Source organism: Dama dama, chromosome 22, assembly GCF_033118175.1.
Source record: "Dama dama isolate Ldn47 chromosome 22, ASM3311817v1, whole genome shotgun sequence".
Classification (NCBI taxonomy): Eukaryota; Metazoa; Chordata; class Mammalia; order Artiodactyla; family Cervidae; genus Dama; species Dama dama.
In genome coordinates this window covers 34,702,031-34,719,635 of record NC_083702.1, presented here as the reverse complement: position 1 = coordinate 34,719,635, position 17,605 = coordinate 34,702,031, and the positions used below count along the sequence as shown (strand labels likewise).

The window sequence follows — 17,605 nt, the reverse complement described above, 5'->3', positions numbered from 1 at the left end:
TTGGGCTCAGTAGTTGTGGCGCATGGGCTTAGTTGCCCTGTGGCATGTCAGATCTTCCTGGACCAGGGATTGAACCCATGTCCCCTGCATTGGCAGGTGGATTCTTATCCTCTGGACCACCAGGAAGTCCCACCCATTTTCTTCTCTCCTCCTTCCGTGTGACCTCTGAGGCACTTACTTGGAATCACGGGATTCTGTACACTCAGTATGAAAACCACCATGCTAGTGTGCTAACACATATTTGAAATAGCATCCCCCCCCCCCCAAAATAATGCCTTTTAGAAGTGGAATGATGGAAATTCTGTAAATTCCTGAATATATTCCATTTCATAAAAGTAAATATCCTATGTCTTTGTGCCTGAGTTGCTTCAACTATAAAGTATGAGACTTGGATCTGAAATTTAAAAAGCTCTTTCATCAATAAGTTTATATACATATATATATATATATATATATATATATATACACACACACACACACATTTAATATACATATATATTTTATAGACACACATATTTAGTACTTTATGACTTAGACTTGAGATTTTAAGAAGTACCTTCATGTTTTTCTCCAAGTAATGATAGCCTTCACTTATTCTGAACAACTTGTTTACCAAAGAAATTTGACTTCAGATTTTCTTGATACACCTTTCTATAGTGATGGCAACTTACATTGATTATTCAGTAAATTTTTTGTTTAACATAAATTGCACTGTATTTGTATATTATAAAGTGATAGTTTTTAAGTTTTATTTATATACTTATATTTTTTACTGTGCTGGGTCTTCGTTGCTGCACTGGGGTGTTTTCTAGTTGTGGCCAGTGGAGGCTACTTTTTGTGGCAGTGTGAGGTCTCATTGTGTGGCTTCTCTCCCTGCAGTGGCGTCTCTTGTTGCAGAGTATGGACATTAGGGTGCATAGGCTCAACAGTTGCAACTCACGGGCCCTAGAACAGAGGCAAAGTAGTTGTGGCGTACAGGCTTAGCTGTTCTGCAACATGTGGGATCTTTCCAGATCAGGGTTCAAACCTGTGTCCCCTGTGCTGGCAGGTGGATTCTTAACCACTGGGCCCCCAGGGAAGTCCCATGTAATGATCATTTTAAAAGACAATTGCTTTAGTGCTTTCAGGGCCTCTGTTCATTACATACCTTTAAAATTTTCTATTCATTAAATTTTCGCTATTAACAGATATACATCAGAATTTTAAGAGGTTTTCTTTGACTTCAGTTGAGAAAATTGCAAATATATTAATTCACAAACTATATTGTATAATTGAAATATTTTAATTTACATAAATAGCACTAAATACAGCACATGACATACAGTAATTGTTTAATGCATGTTGATGAAGGACAGAGCAGGTGACACTGAAGGTTTTTAAAGACGCACCTTTTAGAATTTTATCTGCATTTTAAAAGAGAGTTTTAGAAGCAGTGTTGAAAATGAAGTGGAGTGGAAAATATTCCAAAATCTAGGAGGAAAGAAGGGAGGAAGGAAAGAATAGAGGAGGAAGAATAAGGAAAAGAAGAACAAAGCAGGTTTGAAAAACAGACGGGACAAAAGTTGTCATTTGAGTCCAAAAAGGACAGGAGAGTAAGACTGGGGCAAGAGTTGTATTTAAAGAAATAATGACAAAAGTCTCAAAACCTGATGAAAGACATCAAGCCACAGAATCACAAAAAAATAACTTCTAAGCAGCACAAATTCAAAGGTAGCTCTATATTATAATAAAACTTTAGAAAACCAAATACAGGAAATCTGAAGACTAGGGAATGATATCTTCAGTGTGCTAATGTGCTAAAAGAACTACTGTCCTCAAATAGAAAGATACATGTGAATGTATGGCTGAGTTACTCTGCTCTGCACCTGAAACTATTACAACATTATTAATCTCTATACTCCAATATAAAATGTTAAAAAAATTTTTAAAGAACCATTATCCTAGAGTTCTATACCAATTAAAAATCAACCTCAAAATATGAGATGGAACAAAGACATTCTCAGGCCAACAAAAACTGAGAGAATTCATCAACCACAGACGACATTAAGAAAATACTTCAGCTTGAAAGAGAATGATCCTAGAAGGATGCACAGAGATGTTGGAAGAAGTGAAAAAAATACAGAGTCAAAACATGGGTCAACATAAATGAATGTTCACTACACAGGATTATACTAATATTGTCTTCTTGTAGGGGTTAAAATAGAGGGAGAACTTAAATACATAACAGCTGTCTTAGTTTCCCAAGGCTACTGTAACAAAATACTACAAACTTGGTGGCCTAAAACAAATCTATTCTCTCACTGTTCTGGAGCCTAAAAGTCTGAAATCAGGTTGTCAGCAGGGTCACACACTCTCTGAAGGCCTTAAGGGGTTATCCTTCCTTGCCTCTTCCTACCTTCTGCTGGTTGTCAGCATTCCTTGGTGTTCCTTGTCTCGTGGATTGCATCACTCTAACCCCTGCCTCCATCTTTCCACAATCTGTGCATCTGTATCCATATTTTCTTCTTCTTATAAGGACACCAGTCATTGGATTCGGGCCCACTCTAATCTACTAGAAATTCATCTTAACTTGATTACATCTGCAAAGACTCAATTTCCAAATTAAGTTACATTCACGACTTCAATCAAAAGGTTAGGACATATACATATACATATACATTTGGAGGGATACTACTTAACCCAAATAACAACATCAATAGTACAAAAATTAGGAGGGGAGAAAATGGAGTTAAAGTACTCCAAATGTCATGATTTGTTCAATAAATTGTAAAAATATCCATTTATATTAGACTTTAGTAAACCATTTATGCATGTTGGGATTTAGGATAAACACTGAAAGAATTGTATATGAAATTTTGTGTTTCTGGAATGACGTATGCCACACTTTCATTATCATTCAGTTCAAAATATAACCTAATTTTCAAAGTGATTATCTTTGATATGTGGGTTATGTGGGGATAATATATCACAAACAAAGTTTATTTCAAGAATGCAAAGTTGATTCAAACTTTGAAAATTAATTAACAAAATAAAAAAGAAAATTATAACCATCTCAATAGATGAAATTCAATTATAATTTCCTTTATGTCTGCAAAATTCCTAATGTAAGCTATCATACTAAATGGTAAAGTAATTGAAGTTTTCCCCTTGAGATCCAGCTCAAGACAAGAATTCTGTTTATGACAATTCCCACTCAGCATTGTACTAGAAGTATGAGTGAAATAAGGCAAGAAAAATTGATTAACAAATATCCCATAATTCATCAGTTTTAGTCCCAGGAATCATATATGCCTAACAAATAGACACACATGTGGACCAAATGACAAAGACGATAATGATCACAGCAACTCTTTTTGTAATAGCCAAAAATTAGGAGTGATACTTGGAGATCAAACCAGTCAATCCTAAAGGAAATCGGTCATGAATATTCATTGGAATGACTGATGCTGAAGCTGAAACTCCCATACTTTGGCCACCTGATGTGAAGAACTGGATCATTGGAAAAGACCCTAATGCTGGGAAAGATTGAAGGAAGGAGGAGAAGGGGACAACAGAGGATGAGATGGTTGGATGGCATCACGGACTCAATGGACAGGAGTTGGAGCAAGCTCTGGGAGTTGGTGATGGACAAGGAAGCTTGGCGTGCTGCAGTCCATGGGGTCGCAAAGAATCGGACACGACTGAGTGACTGAACTGAACTGAGAAGCAATACAGTTGTTCATTAACAATATCATGGATTAATTAGGATATATTAATACAATCCCATCAGCAATGAAAATGAACTATTGTTATATGCAATAATACCAATGAATCATATAAGCATGATATTGAACAAAATATGCCAGTCTGAAAGGAATACACATAATATGATTTCATTTATATAAAATTCAAAAACGTGAAAATTAAACCATGGTGTTAAAGCTCATAATAACATTATCTCTGGAAGAAAGAAGGAAATAGTACTTGGCACTTAAACAAAACTGCTTCTAGAATACTAACAATGTTCCATTTCTTGATCTGAGTGGCGTTTACATGAATCACTGTTTTTATCATGCTGTACAGTTATGACTTGTGAACTTTTTTGCATGTAAGTTATCCTTAAATAAAACTTTATTTTTAGAAGCTTGATAACCAAAAAAGGAATATTAGAAAGGAAAGGAAGCATAGTTACAGTAACGAACACTGACAGCTTATATCTTGTCAAGGAAGGAGAAAGAAAACCTAAAATTATAGACCATTTATTAATATTCAAAATGAATATTAATAAATATTCAAAGCAATATTCACTTTGAATAGTAATAATATGAGGCATATTTAATGTAAGAGAAAAATAGTCTTACCTGAAGCATATCTAAGCATATCAATGTATTGCAATGTATTAGTCTTATGATAGTTCATCAGAGCTCAGTTATTTCCAGAAACACTCATGGCAGAGACAGCTAATTACTGCCCCTAAACCATTGTTCCTTTAGACACGAGACCCATAGGTCCAGGGAAACCTAAACTCATGGTCACCAAGAATAAAGCCTGTTTTTCTCAGTCTCTGCATCTAGGCAGGACAATGTGTCTACATTCTGTATGATGGAACGTGAGCAGAAGTTGTGTACACAGCCTCTGGATCACGGTCTTGGACAGTGGGCTCCTCTGTGTCACCTCCGTACCACGATTACAGACTGGAGCTGCCTTATTTCAACCTAGGGATGAAGCCATGTGCTGAGGATGGAAGCACCATCCTAAACGCCTGTTGGCACATCTCCAGACGAAGTGAGAGAGAGACCATCTTGTGTAGGCCATTATTACGTCTGAACCTGATGCCCACATGGGGTCACTACCATTTAGTTTTACTTAATAGACTATTGGCCAGAAAGGAAGCAAAGCAAAATTCTCAGCTAGACAACACGTTTTAAGACAATTAGGTAAATTTGAATATAGAATGAATATTAGATTTGACAAATCTTTGTTCTTTCCTTAGGTGTGTTTATTGTGTTGCAGTCATATTGATTGTTCTTAGATCAAATACCAAATCTTTGCTAGATTCCTAATGGTTTGGTGTGACCTAAGCATGGATAGCTAATGCAAATGTGCCAAACTATTAATTACTGAATCTGGGTGACAGGTATGCAGATGTGGTTGTGTTATTCCTTCATATTTCCTGCATGTGTGGAATTATCCACAATAAGAGTTTGAAAAAAATAAAACAAGTAAAACAGTTTTGATAGCATGTAGTATGCACTTGGAGCTGTCGGAGCACTGACTACAGCATAGAAGAGTCACTCTTGGAAAGGCTAAAGGCCCTTCAACAAAGCACATGTGTTTGTACCGTGCTGCTGCATTGTTCCCAGACCAAGTGTGTGTGTTCATCTTGCTGAGAAGAGCCAACACACTATGGACAACTTTATCAACTTTCTCCTGTTGACTCAAGTGGCAGAAACTAGTTGGAAGAGAATATCCTGCAGACACTGCTGCAAGCTAACAGTGTGGGTGTGTGCACTGTCTGAGGCACTTTATTTGCACACTAATACATTTACCTACCATTTGTGATCCATGTTGCACCTTGCAGTGCATTCATTTTAATTGGTGACTCGACGGCTGCTACCATCTTCCATACCAATGTTGTTATGGTGTTGTTTTGTTGCTAAGTTGTGCCCTACTCTTTGGCAACCCCATGGACTGTGGCCCAGCAGGCTCCTCTGTCCATGGGGTTTCCCAGGCGAGAACACTGGAGAGGGTTGCCATTTCCTTCTCAGGTGATCTTCCCAACCCAGGGACTGAACTTTCGTCTCCTGCATTGCAGGTGGATTCTTTGCCACTGAGCCACCAAGGAAGCCCATTATTATAGTAAGAATGACAGTAGTCTTCCTTGATTTCTGAGGCTTGCAAAGCCACACTTTAAAAATCAATCTATTAAAAAACAGATGAAACCAGAACATAGATTATGCAGGAATGAAACAGTTAAATTTTCATCAGTGTAAGCTCTATACTTTAGTTTCAACTGTGGGCCATTTCTGACTCATTACAGTTCAATAAATTCAGCTTTATCTGTCCTGAGATCAAAGTGCTTTTCTCCCATAAGAATATACTTCCAATCCATAATGGTAACAAAGGGAAAAATGCATCCTTCATATTAGTGTCTGTTCTGTTTACTCCTGTTTAGACCTGTATTGCATTATTTACATTTATCAGATTAAGAATTTAGAATGTCAAATGTCACTTTTCTATGAATGGCCATATTTTCAGTTAATATCATATATATATGATAATATATTTATATATATTTTATATATGATATATAAACATCAAATATTAAATAAACATTATATTATTATATGTTATTATATATTATATTAAGTATTTATATATTTTAATATATACACATATATATATGTGTGTGTGTATACATATTGACAGATGGCAGTATTAGCCAACAGTATTACTATAATTGATACACAGAAATTTTAAAACAAAACTTGACTGTCATGTGGAATATAGAAGGCCAATTAGTTGGACCTTTTACAGTCAGACTGAGTAGAAAATAATTGCTTGTAAGAACATTACAAAATGCCAAAGGTTTCTGTTCATTTTTTATTATTGAATAATAGCATCAAGAAAAGGAGGAACTCTTATAAGGAAAATTATATTAAATCATATATTTCAAAGTAATGATTTTTCTCTTCTGTTGCTTGATTTCAGAAGATTCAGATTGTAATATCACTATGTCTTCTGTAGGAGTTTCTTTTAAAAAATATAAAGGAGAGAACCATTTATGCATCTCTTCTTACAGCTGAAATAAAGGTTTCTTTAATGACCATATAAAGAATTCCAAGATATTAGCCCTAATGATAGAATGATTGGGTAACTTCATGACTAGATCTTTTATTTCAAAACATTTCAACATTATAAAACAGAAGTATTTTAAAGTTATGAAAGATTATAATCTAATTTATGAAAATACATCATTAGTGATCCCTTGCTTCACAAAAGTAAAAATACTGTTTTTGGAAGTCAAAATATTCAGATTAAAGTTACTAGGTGCTAAATATTTCAGGCTCAAATAACCCAAGAAATTACCACCATCACACCCTGAAAGGGAAGCGCTACCAGTGATAATACTATCATTAAAATTCAAGAAGTTATAGATGGGAATTTTCTGTGAGTGTTTGGAGCTTTAAAATACAATACTCTGCTGAAGAACAAGTTTTGGGGGTGCAGTTCAAAACCTTAATCTTCAGGCTCCTTATTCTTGAAGGACACACAAAATATTTACAAGAGTGTTTCATGCCAACAAATTGCTCCAGAAGATGAAAAGTGATGGCTAGATTGTTCTGTCTAAACCATTGCCTGTGTAAGGAAAATATCTTAGAAGCCTGTTTATATTCCAGGTCCATAACTCACTGTTCAGAAAGTTAACACTGTGATGTGCCAAACAGCATCCTGATTCATTAGATTTAGAAACCTATTAGTGGCTAAGAGAATCACTGTGTTAACCAGCGACACCCTGCGTTTTTGTTCTCTTTCTTGCACATCACATTTTCACACTTTGTAATCAGTTTAGTTCAGTTCAGTCACTCAGTCGTGTCCAACTCTTTGCAGCCCCATGAACCACAGCATGCCAGGCCTCCCTGTCCATCACCAACTCCTGGAGTCCACCTAAACCCATGTCCATTGTGTTTATGATGCCATCTAACCATCTCATCCTCTGTCGTCCCCTTCTCCTCCTGCCCTCAATCTTTCCCAGCATCAGGGTCTTTTCCAATGAGTCAGCTCTCTGCATCAGGTGGCCAAAGTATTGGCCTAGACTGTCGATGTTCACTCTTGCCATCTCCTGTTTGACCACTTCCAATTTGCCATGATTCACAGACCTAACATTCCAGGTTCCTATGCAATATTGCTCTTTACAGCATCAAACCTTGCTTCTATCACCAGTTGCATCCACAACTGGGTGTTGTTTTTGCTTTGGCTCCATCCCTTCATTCTTTCTGGAGTTATTTCTCCACTGATCTCCAGTAGCATATTGGGCACCTACCGACCTGGGGAGTTCATCTTTCAGTGTCCTACCTTTTTGCCTTTTCATACTGTTCATGGGGTTCTCAAGGCAAGAATACTGAAGTGGTTTGCCATTCCCTTCTCCAGTGGACCACATTCTATCAGACCTCTCCACCATGACCCGTCCGTCATGGGTGGACCCACACGGCATGGCTTAGTTTCATTGAGTTAGACGAGGCTGTGTTCCTGTGATCAGATTGGCTAGTTGTCTGTGATTGTGGTTTCAGTCTGTCTGCCCCCTGATGCCCTCTCTCAGCTCCTGCCATCTTACTTGGGTTTCTCTTACCTTGGACGTGGGGTAGCTCTTCACGGCTGCTCCAGCAAAGCGCAGCCCCTGCTCCTTACCTTGGACGTGGGGTAGCTCCTCTCGGCCGCGCTCGTGCGCTATCAAATACTAGCAATTCACTTGACAGTTCTTCTGAACTCACAGAGATAGAAAAGAGATAGGCATGACTGAGGAGCTTCCCTAGAGTGTTCTTTTCTGGAGGAGTGCATTGTTATCTGCACCTAAAATATTATTTTTCTTTCCTCTCTTGTTTTACAAGAATAAAACAATATTCCATCTCTGGGCTAGAAGTAATCTGTACTTGGGATCATCCATCCAGCACTATTTCAGTTTGATACACCTGGTTTTTTCTATGTAGGAATTATATTTCAGCAAAGTGACTTTCAGTCCCTGCCCAAATAGATGGAAGTGAGGGAGACCACCACTCTACCCTGGTGATGAATAGTCAACTCATTCATTACCAGAGTAGAGCCACCTAAATTGGCAAGCTAGGCAGTGTCTGCTTCTGTCCACACATCTCCTTGTATTAATAACTCCCCCCTGATTCAACCTTATTCCTGAACCTCCCTTCACTGGCTACTGCATCATTGTGGCTGCTGGAATTGTAGAAAGCATTTGAGGAATTTTACAGGCTGGTAAAATTATTCTGCAACCTCAGTTTTTAAAAATACATCTTCCAGATATTTCTTCTCTCAAAGTTTTAATTATATCTTGAAATTCATGTTCCCTTTTAAAATGACTCAAAGTTTGGACTTACCGATCAAATAATACTTTTCCAGTGGTACTTAAACCCTTTGATTCAAGTTACTATTAAATATTGCCCTTATACCTTAGATTTTTTTCTTCAAATGAAAGGTAATCCTTTGGTTGTTAGTTTATTCCAGGGTTTATTTTAGTGTGGAAAAAATAATGCTCGGCATATAGGATCTTGCCCATCTGCCTAACCTTCACCCCTTTTTTGGGTTTGCAGCGATCAAGAAAAAACAGGATGTCTGAGTTACAAAAGCAATAGGCAGTAAATTCAACATTTAAAGGTGAGTATATAGAGATATTGCAAATTTGCCTTCTTTGCAGAAAAACTAAAATAATTTGTAGATATATCTTTAGAAGCCATCGGATGATGGAATTTTTTCATATATCCTATAGTGATTAATTTTCTGTTAAATATTTATGCTGCTTTTGGGGCCATCAATTTTTGTCATCTCTGTTGTATGATAAACTTTCTAAGAATGGGAAACAAAGAAATAGCACATCTTTACTTTTTGCCTTCATATCCTACCTTTTATATCTTCATCCTAGCCTTGTTGATGGGTAAGTAAGAGTGACTGAAATTCAGTCAGTTAGAGTACTTACAGAAATGCTCTGTGACAACCTAGAGGGGTGGGATGGAGGTGGGGGTGGGAGGGAGCTTCAAGAGGGAGAGAATATATGTATGCTTATGACTGATCCATGTTGTACGGAAGAAACCAACACTTGTAAAGCAATTGTCCTCCAAATAAAAATAAATTCAAAAAAATTTAAAAACGCAAACATTAAAAAAAATAATAACAGCCAATGTTGGCAAAGATGAGGAGAAACCTCCATTCTCATTCATTGCTAAAGAGAGAATAAAGTTCTTTCCAAACTTTAAAAACCATTTTGTACCAATACCAGTACACTTTAATTCCTATGAGCAACAAAGTATTAATCGTATAACAAAGTCATTCTGGTTAAGGAGACTGTGGAAGCTGTGTAGTTGTGTATCTTTTAAATGGTGATGAAATAGTACGAGCTCTGGCCTCTGCTATTTAGTTGATAAATGACTTTGCATTGTTTAACCAGTCACTTCCTACATTGCCTCATCTTTTTCATGCTGATATCTACATCTAAGTGATATCTACAGTGGCTTTCTTTTTTGTAAGTGGTTGTGTTTAAACTCTTGTCCAAAGAGCTGATGACAAGGCAGTTTTGGGTCAAGGAATCTTTTTGATCAGTATCCTTCTTTAGTTGACATCCTTTGTTGCCCTAGTCCATGACTGATCTACTTATATGTCTTATTGATCTATTTTTCTGATGAAGCTTTAGGTTTACTCCTTGATTCCAGAATAAAGCTACAGGCACTGGATCCCTAACTTGCTAATATTCTAGACTCTGCTGACAAAAATGACTTAACATTACTACCCTACACAGCCTACTGGCCTTTCATGGTCCCACTAGCCACCCACGTCTATGTACCAACCTGTCAAGTTTTCTCTTGTTGTTTAGCTATTCTAGTTTCTTCCAGTTTGTCTCTGCCTCAGTTTTTCCTGATCGTTTATTTTTCTGAATGTTACTTATTCTTACACAAGTCCACTCTTTCCATTTCTATAGCCTCGTTATCCTTGAGCTTCCAACCTCTTGAAAACATGATGGCTGCCTCTTCCTATTCTTCTGGGAAGTTGTCTTCTCAGACACGTCTCGTAAAACATTAGGACTGTAAAAGAATTTATTTTAGCTACTTCATTCTAGAGTGAAAGAAACGGAAGTCTGTGGAGACAAGTTTACCAAAATTCACCTAGTAATCAAGCACAAGGCCGAAACTAAGGATTTTTTGCATTGCAAAGAACTGGAGAATCCAGCCTTGGCCCCCACTGATATAATCTCTGCTCCCAGAAGTCTTCTAGAGTTTTATCTACACTGGGATCCATTTCTTCCAGTTGGCATAGCCCTGAGCAGGGGCGGGGGGGGTCATTGAAATGCAGAGGATGGGATCTGAAATCTGCCACAGACATTAGCAACCAGCACTTCTATACTTCAATTACCCTTCACTTTCTGTAACCAGAAGGGAATTGCACTGGATACTGAAAGTGCAGATGAGTTGGAATAGGGACATTATATTAAAAACAAAAACAGGACTTTGTTCTAGTCGGTTTTGGTTGGAAAAAAACTGTTCTAAATCCTCTCAAGGGATATTGAATAACATAATTTTGGCAGAAGTTTTTAACCTTTGTTGGTCTTCTTCAGTCATTCTGCTTAATTGCCATGGTCACAGATCTGTTCTCTGAGCCTCTCTGTGGGAAATTCTTTGGTAGTTCTGAGTTTTTTTGTACCTACTCTGTTTTAAAAAGTCCTAATTTTCTTGAGATGCCTTTCTTTTGTTTTCTCAGAGCCTCCATCCCCAGCTGGTGACATCTTTAGGATGGATCATTAATGTGCTCTCAGAATATTTTCTGAAGCTTTTAGTGGGAGCAAAATTTTACTTCATCTGTCAGTGAATGTCTTCTGTATTGCAGTCATATCTGGTGTGTCTGTTCTTGGAAAACTGTTCAAAGTCATCATTCAATTCCCACTGGTATTCATGATCATTCCTTGGTGACTTATATTGTTACACATCTGTATAGGATTTCAAGGTTTTCACATTATCTTGCTTGAACCTATGAGATATATGTAGGGCTGATATTATCTCCATTTTATGGTTGTAGAAACTTCAGCTCAGTGATTCAGTGACTTTCCTAAAGTCACTAAGATAGTAAGTGGCAGAGCGAAGACTAAAATCTTAGCCTAATGCCAGTGCTCTTCCACATCACTCTACTAACAAGCATGAAGATTGTCTTTGTCTGATTGCACCCCACCCACTTCTCTGAAAGGCAAAAACATCCCACATTTAGAAGTAGGGCTAGAAAAAGACATCTTCATTCACATGAAAAAAAGCAGTTTGCTACCATGGGGCTCTTAAGACATCTCCTTACACCAAAAAAGATTCAAGTCTTATTTCCAAAACTGCTAACTGAAGAGTGTCAGTTACAAACACAGAAAATCAAAGTTCAATCTCCAGCACCTCTGACTGCTAATTACATTTTTACGCTAACCACAATTCTATGCTACAACTGAATAAAACCATGCCTTGCACTTGGAGTCACAGCTCCCAGAAGCTCTTTGCTCAGTTCTTTGCAAGGAATGTGTGCGAGTTCTACTGTCTGACTAATGGGCCAGGCAGATGGATGATGCCACAGAAGACTGCAGAAATAGAAGTCCTCACAGGTTAGAGTAGAGAACTTTGGCAAGACCAAGTCATGTCTCTGTCTGCCACCTGCCCCATGAACTCTCAGACTTGCCATGAGACACTGAGGAATCTAGGATGGAGAAAGAAGAAGGAAGACAGATCAAGGGCAGAAGTGGAACTTGTTACATTTCATCAGTACTGTTCCTCAAGAGTACGCCATTGCAAAAAGAAAGAGGGAGAGAGTATGCAATTGCTTAGGACCTGGGAGGAGAGCAGCAAAATTGCAAACATGGGATGCTAAGTTCGTAATTGGCTGAAGCTCTTACACTTGTAAGGCGCTGTTGTATTAGGGCTCCTAAAAAGTAGTACTGATAGAGCCCTTCCATGAACGGGTCTGTGTTCACACACCACTTACTGTTCTAAATGGCCCAAACTGGACAGCTCAAATATGGGATGTCCTTCTTGTCCTCCTCTGAATCTTCCTTGGGACCCTGACAAGAACTTGTGAATGTGTATGTTAGTCCCTCAATCCTGTTCAACTCTTTATGACCCCATGAACTGCAGCACACCAGGTTTCCCTGTCCTTCACCATCTCCTGGAGTTTACTAAAATTCATGTCCGTTAAGTCAGTGATGCCATCCAACCATCTCATCCTCTATCATCCCCTTCTCCTCCTACACTCAATCTTTCCCAGCATTAGGGTCTTTTCCAATGAGTTGGCTCTTTGCATCGTGTAGCCAAAGTATTGGAGCTTTAGCTTCAGCACCAGTCCTTCCAATGAATATTCAGAGTTTATTTCCTTTAGGACTGAGTGGTTTGATCTACTTGCTGTCCGAGGGACTCTCAAGAGTCTTCTCCAGCAACACAGTTTGAAAGCATCGATTCTTTGGCACTCAACCTTCTTTATGGTCCAGCTCTCACATCCATACTTGACTACTGGAAAAACCATAGCTTTGACCATTCGGACCTTTGTTGGCAAAGTGATATCTCTGTTTTTTTACTATACTGTGCATTGTCTAGGTTTGTCATAGCTATTCTTCCAAGGAGCAAGTGAGTTTTAATTATGTGGTTGCAGTCACTGTCCACATAGACTTTGGAGCCCAAGAAAATGAAATCTGACACTGTTGCTAATTTTTTCCCATCTATTTGCCATGAAGCGATAGGACTGGATGCTGTGATCTTCATTTTTTGAATGTTGAGTTGTAAGTCAGCTTTTTCCACTCTCCTCTTTGACCGTCATCAAGAAACTCTTTAGTTCTTCTTCACTTTCTGCCACTAAAGTGGTATCATCTGCATATCTGAGGTTGTTCATATTTCTCCCAGCAATCTTGATTCCAGCTTGTGAGTCATCCAGCCCAGTATTTCATATAATGTACCCTGCGTATAAGTTAAATAAGCAGGGTGACAATGTATAGCCTTGACATACTCCTTCCCCAACGTTGAATCAGTCCATCGTTTCATGTCCAATTTTAACTCTTGCTTCTTGCCCTACAAATAAGAAGGAGGCAGGGAGGCAGGGAATGTGATCTGATATTCCCATCTCTTTAAGAATATTTCACAGTTTGTTGTGATCCGTGCAGTCAAAGGCTTTAGTGTAGTCAGTGAAGCAGAAGTAGATTTTTTTGGAATTCCCTTGCTTTTTCTATGATCCACCATATGTTGGCAATTTGATCTATTTTTCCTGTGCCTTTTCTAAATCCAGCTTGTACCTCTGGAAGTTCTCACTGAAGCCCAGCTTGAAGGATTTTGAGCATAATCTTGGAAGCATGTAAAATGAGTGCAATTGTACAGTAATTTGAACATTCTTTGGCATTTCCTTTCTTTGGGATTGGAATAAAACTGACCTTTTCCAGTCTTGTGGCCACTGCTGAGTTTTCCAAATTTGCTGACATGTTGAGTGCAGCACTTTCATAGCATCATCTTTTAGGATTTGCAATAGCTCAGCTGGAATAGTATCACCTCCACTATCTTTGTTCATAGTAATGCTTCCTAAGGCCCACTTGACTTCACACTCCAGGATATCTGGCTCTAGGTGAGTGACCACAACATCCTGGTTATCTGGGTCATTAAGGGCTTTTTTGTACAGTTCTTCTGTGTATTCTTTCCACCTTGTCTTAATCTCTTCTGATTCTATTAGGTCCTTGCCATTTATGAAAGGAGTTTTGAAAGTCTAGTGATTAAATTTTCTGATGTCAGCGTTTCCTGTGTAGATTTTGTTGTATATTTCTTCCATCTATGTCTCTCTCCTCTCAGTGCTCAAGGTGGACTGTTTGCAAAATTCTTCAGTCAGTTGAAATTTCGATGATATTTGTTTCTCATAACCTCCTTTCTTTCAAGTCTGTCGGCTACCCTGTTCTCTGTGTTCCCAGCCACACCTTCCTGTGCCACAGCAACGTTGTATGACAGGAGTAAAACCACCTACAATTTAGACTCTTCTCCACGTAAACCTTTAGGGACTTCCCTGGTGGCTCAGGAGGTAAAGCGTCTGCCTGCAGTGCGGGAGACCCGGGTTCAATCCCTGGGTCGGGAAGATCTCCTGGAGAAGGAAATGGCAACCCACTCCGGTATTCTTGCCTGGAAAATCCCATAGATGGAGGAGCCTGGTAGGCTCCATAGGTTAGAGGAAACTACATGTAGGTGAGATGTCTTCAGCTCCATTTCCTCAGAGGAGGGAGAATATAAACATCTCAGACTGAGAAGTCCCCTGCTAAGACTCCTAGAGTAGACCCAAGCAGTTACAACAGAGAAACAAAACTTTCTCTTCTTTTCTATGTGTGTTACCTGGTATGTTGTAAATCTGGGGCATATCTTAGCTATTTGGTTGAAAAGCTAATCAGATACTACTTAAGTACCACTAAGAAGGAAATGGAGGGGTGAAAGTTTAGAAATGAGTCATTAAGATGGTTGTCTCAGAATCATTGGGATCTTCATAGTTAAGACCAGAAGGAAATAGTATCCATGATCAGGTAGTGAAATAGCCACACTGCTTAGGAGTCATGACTCAGCATAAGAACTGTAACCTGAAAAAAAAAAAAAAAAAAAAAAGAACTGTAACCTGAATAAGCACACAAATTACCAAGTTGAGTTAGAACGAGAGAAAAGTGAATAATCCTTTTACCCTGGCAAAAGGTAAGGCATCAGCAAATAACTTCTTCCTGTTATTGTCTCCCATCCATGAGTCTGTTCTAGATCTGCTATTTCTATGTCTTCATTTAAGAGGAATGTGAAGAACTTGATCATTTCTACTTTATATTGCTCTGACAATTTCAACATGTTTACAGTCTGTATTTTATTTCACCATGCATTGCCATTTTATGTTTTGTTCAGGACGATGATATTCTAGTCTGGAGAACAACACAAGGATGCCTGACATGATGCAGCCTGCCTTCCACACAGGAAAGGAAAGGAAGCCAGCAGCAAGCAAGAACATGGTTTCTTTTAGAAAAGATAATTCCTCAGGACTTTCCTGATACCATTTGTTAAAGAAGGGAGATAAGAGTTTGTGCACAAGTTGAAACATTTGCTGTCCAGCCTGTTACAAAGAAAAATACTGGTCAAAAGCAAAACCATCACAGTCTTCATTTTATGAACATGAAGTTTCCCATTCATTAATTTCAGTCTTTTATACCCTGCCCAGATGTTAGGTCAACCACTTCTACCAATTCTGCAGATGCATTTTCCAAAAACACATGTTTTAGGAATTCCAAATCTTGTGGTCTGTCTGATTCTCTACACTTGGAATCTGTCTCCCTAAAGCATGTGTTAATCTGGCTTTCTAATTAATGTCTAGAAGTAATAGAGGAAGTTTCTATGGGATAACTAGTTGGGAGTTTTTAAACCTGCCTGCATGTAACTCAGATTCAGTCAAAATAACCTCTTCCACCTTGTGACACTAGGTACAAAATTCCATAGATAGGAAATACCAAGAGAGTTTTTATTAAGTAATCTGATGGAGCTACTTTTTTTTTTTTTTACACAATTCTCACTTCTTATTCTTTAGCAATCTTATTCTATACTCATCAAGAGTATACAAGTTGAAAAACTAATGAACTTGTTCATTTTTAATGTTGACAGGCAGAAGGTATGATTGCTTCTGTTTCTGAGAACAAATCCTATCTATGCCTCATAGCCCAGCTCAATTTATTTTAATTTTTGTTTATTTATGTAACACATGCAGAAGATGGGGCATATGCACTCTTGAAATGTGAGAAGGAGCAAGAAAAGTGAAGATTTTCCCCAAATATACTCTGAAAAAAATAAAGAAATGTAAAATAACCCCCAAACTCATTAGTGGTGACCACTGAGTTTTGCTTATTATATCCAAATATCAAGGGCTAAAAATACTTTATTTTTTAAAAGTCACATGCCAAGGGACTCAAACATATACTTGTATACCAGTATTAATAGCAGACTATCCATAAGTAATAAAAGGTGAAAACAATCAAAGCATTCATCAACAGATGAATGGATTCTTAAAATGTGGTATCTACACATAACAGAATGTTATTCATCCATTAAAAAAAATAAATGTTAATATATGCTACAAGATGGTTAAACCTTGAAAATATTATGCTAAATGAAATAAGCCAGACACAAAAGGGCATTTGTCTGAGGTACTGAGAATAGGCAAATTCATAGAAATGGAAAGTACAATAGTGCTTACCAGGGGCCAGGTCAAGGGGAGAATGAGGAGTTGTTGTTTAAGCGGCACAAAATCTCTGTTCAAGATAATGAAAAAGTTCTGGAAACAGTAATGATAGTTGCACAATATTGTGAATGTACTTAATGCTGCTGATTTGTATGCTTAAAATAGTTAAAATGGTAAACAAACAAATAAAACTCTAATAAAATCTGATCAATATTTCCAAGATGGGAAAAAAGGCATATTCCAATTCTAAAGCATTTGAGAAGACTTATACCACTTGACAATAATCTGTCATAAACTTTTTGGTTTGAGATAAAAGGAGTTCACATCAACCCCAGCATAATGATGCAGCATAAATGTTTTCTAGTCACTAGGCCACACCGATTACATCATTTCCTTAGTCTTTAGACACTTAGGAGTAGACTTGTACATTTTCAGACAACTCTCAGTAACACTTTATGCCACTTTGAACCGTGAAGTGTGATGTTTGAATCACACGTTGGCTGAATTGTGTAGGCTCTTCTATCTTTTTCATAGTTACCATAGAAACGGGGTAGCCATTGTGTTGTGAGGAGACAGTAAGAGCATCTAAGGGTGTACAATCAAAGTTAACTTGTTTCATGGTTCATAATCTCTTCCAGCTGACTCCATGTGTGATTATCATGTTCAC

General features: G+C 37.9%; 1 protein-coding gene across 3 annotated transcripts in view; it reads left to right on the top strand.

Annotated features, from left to right (window-relative positions):
- Nucleotides 1-17,277, top strand: part of LMNTD1 (lamin tail domain containing 1) — a 483,367-nt gene extending 466,090 nt beyond the window's left edge. For 2 of the 3 annotated variants that reach the window (XM_061125156.1, XM_061125157.1), the window contains exon 12: nucleotides 15,618-17,277. In XM_061125156.1, the coding sequence (XP_060981139.1) occupies nucleotides 15,618-15,665 (48 nt within the window). In that variant the 3' untranslated portion in view covers nucleotides 15,666-17,277. Of the gene's footprint in view, nucleotides 1-9,299; nucleotides 9,364-15,617 lie in introns of all 3 variants that reach the window. The other variant, XM_061125158.1, reaches the window with a different exon arrangement.
- The last annotated feature ends 328 nt before the right edge of the window (nucleotides 17,278-17,605 follow it).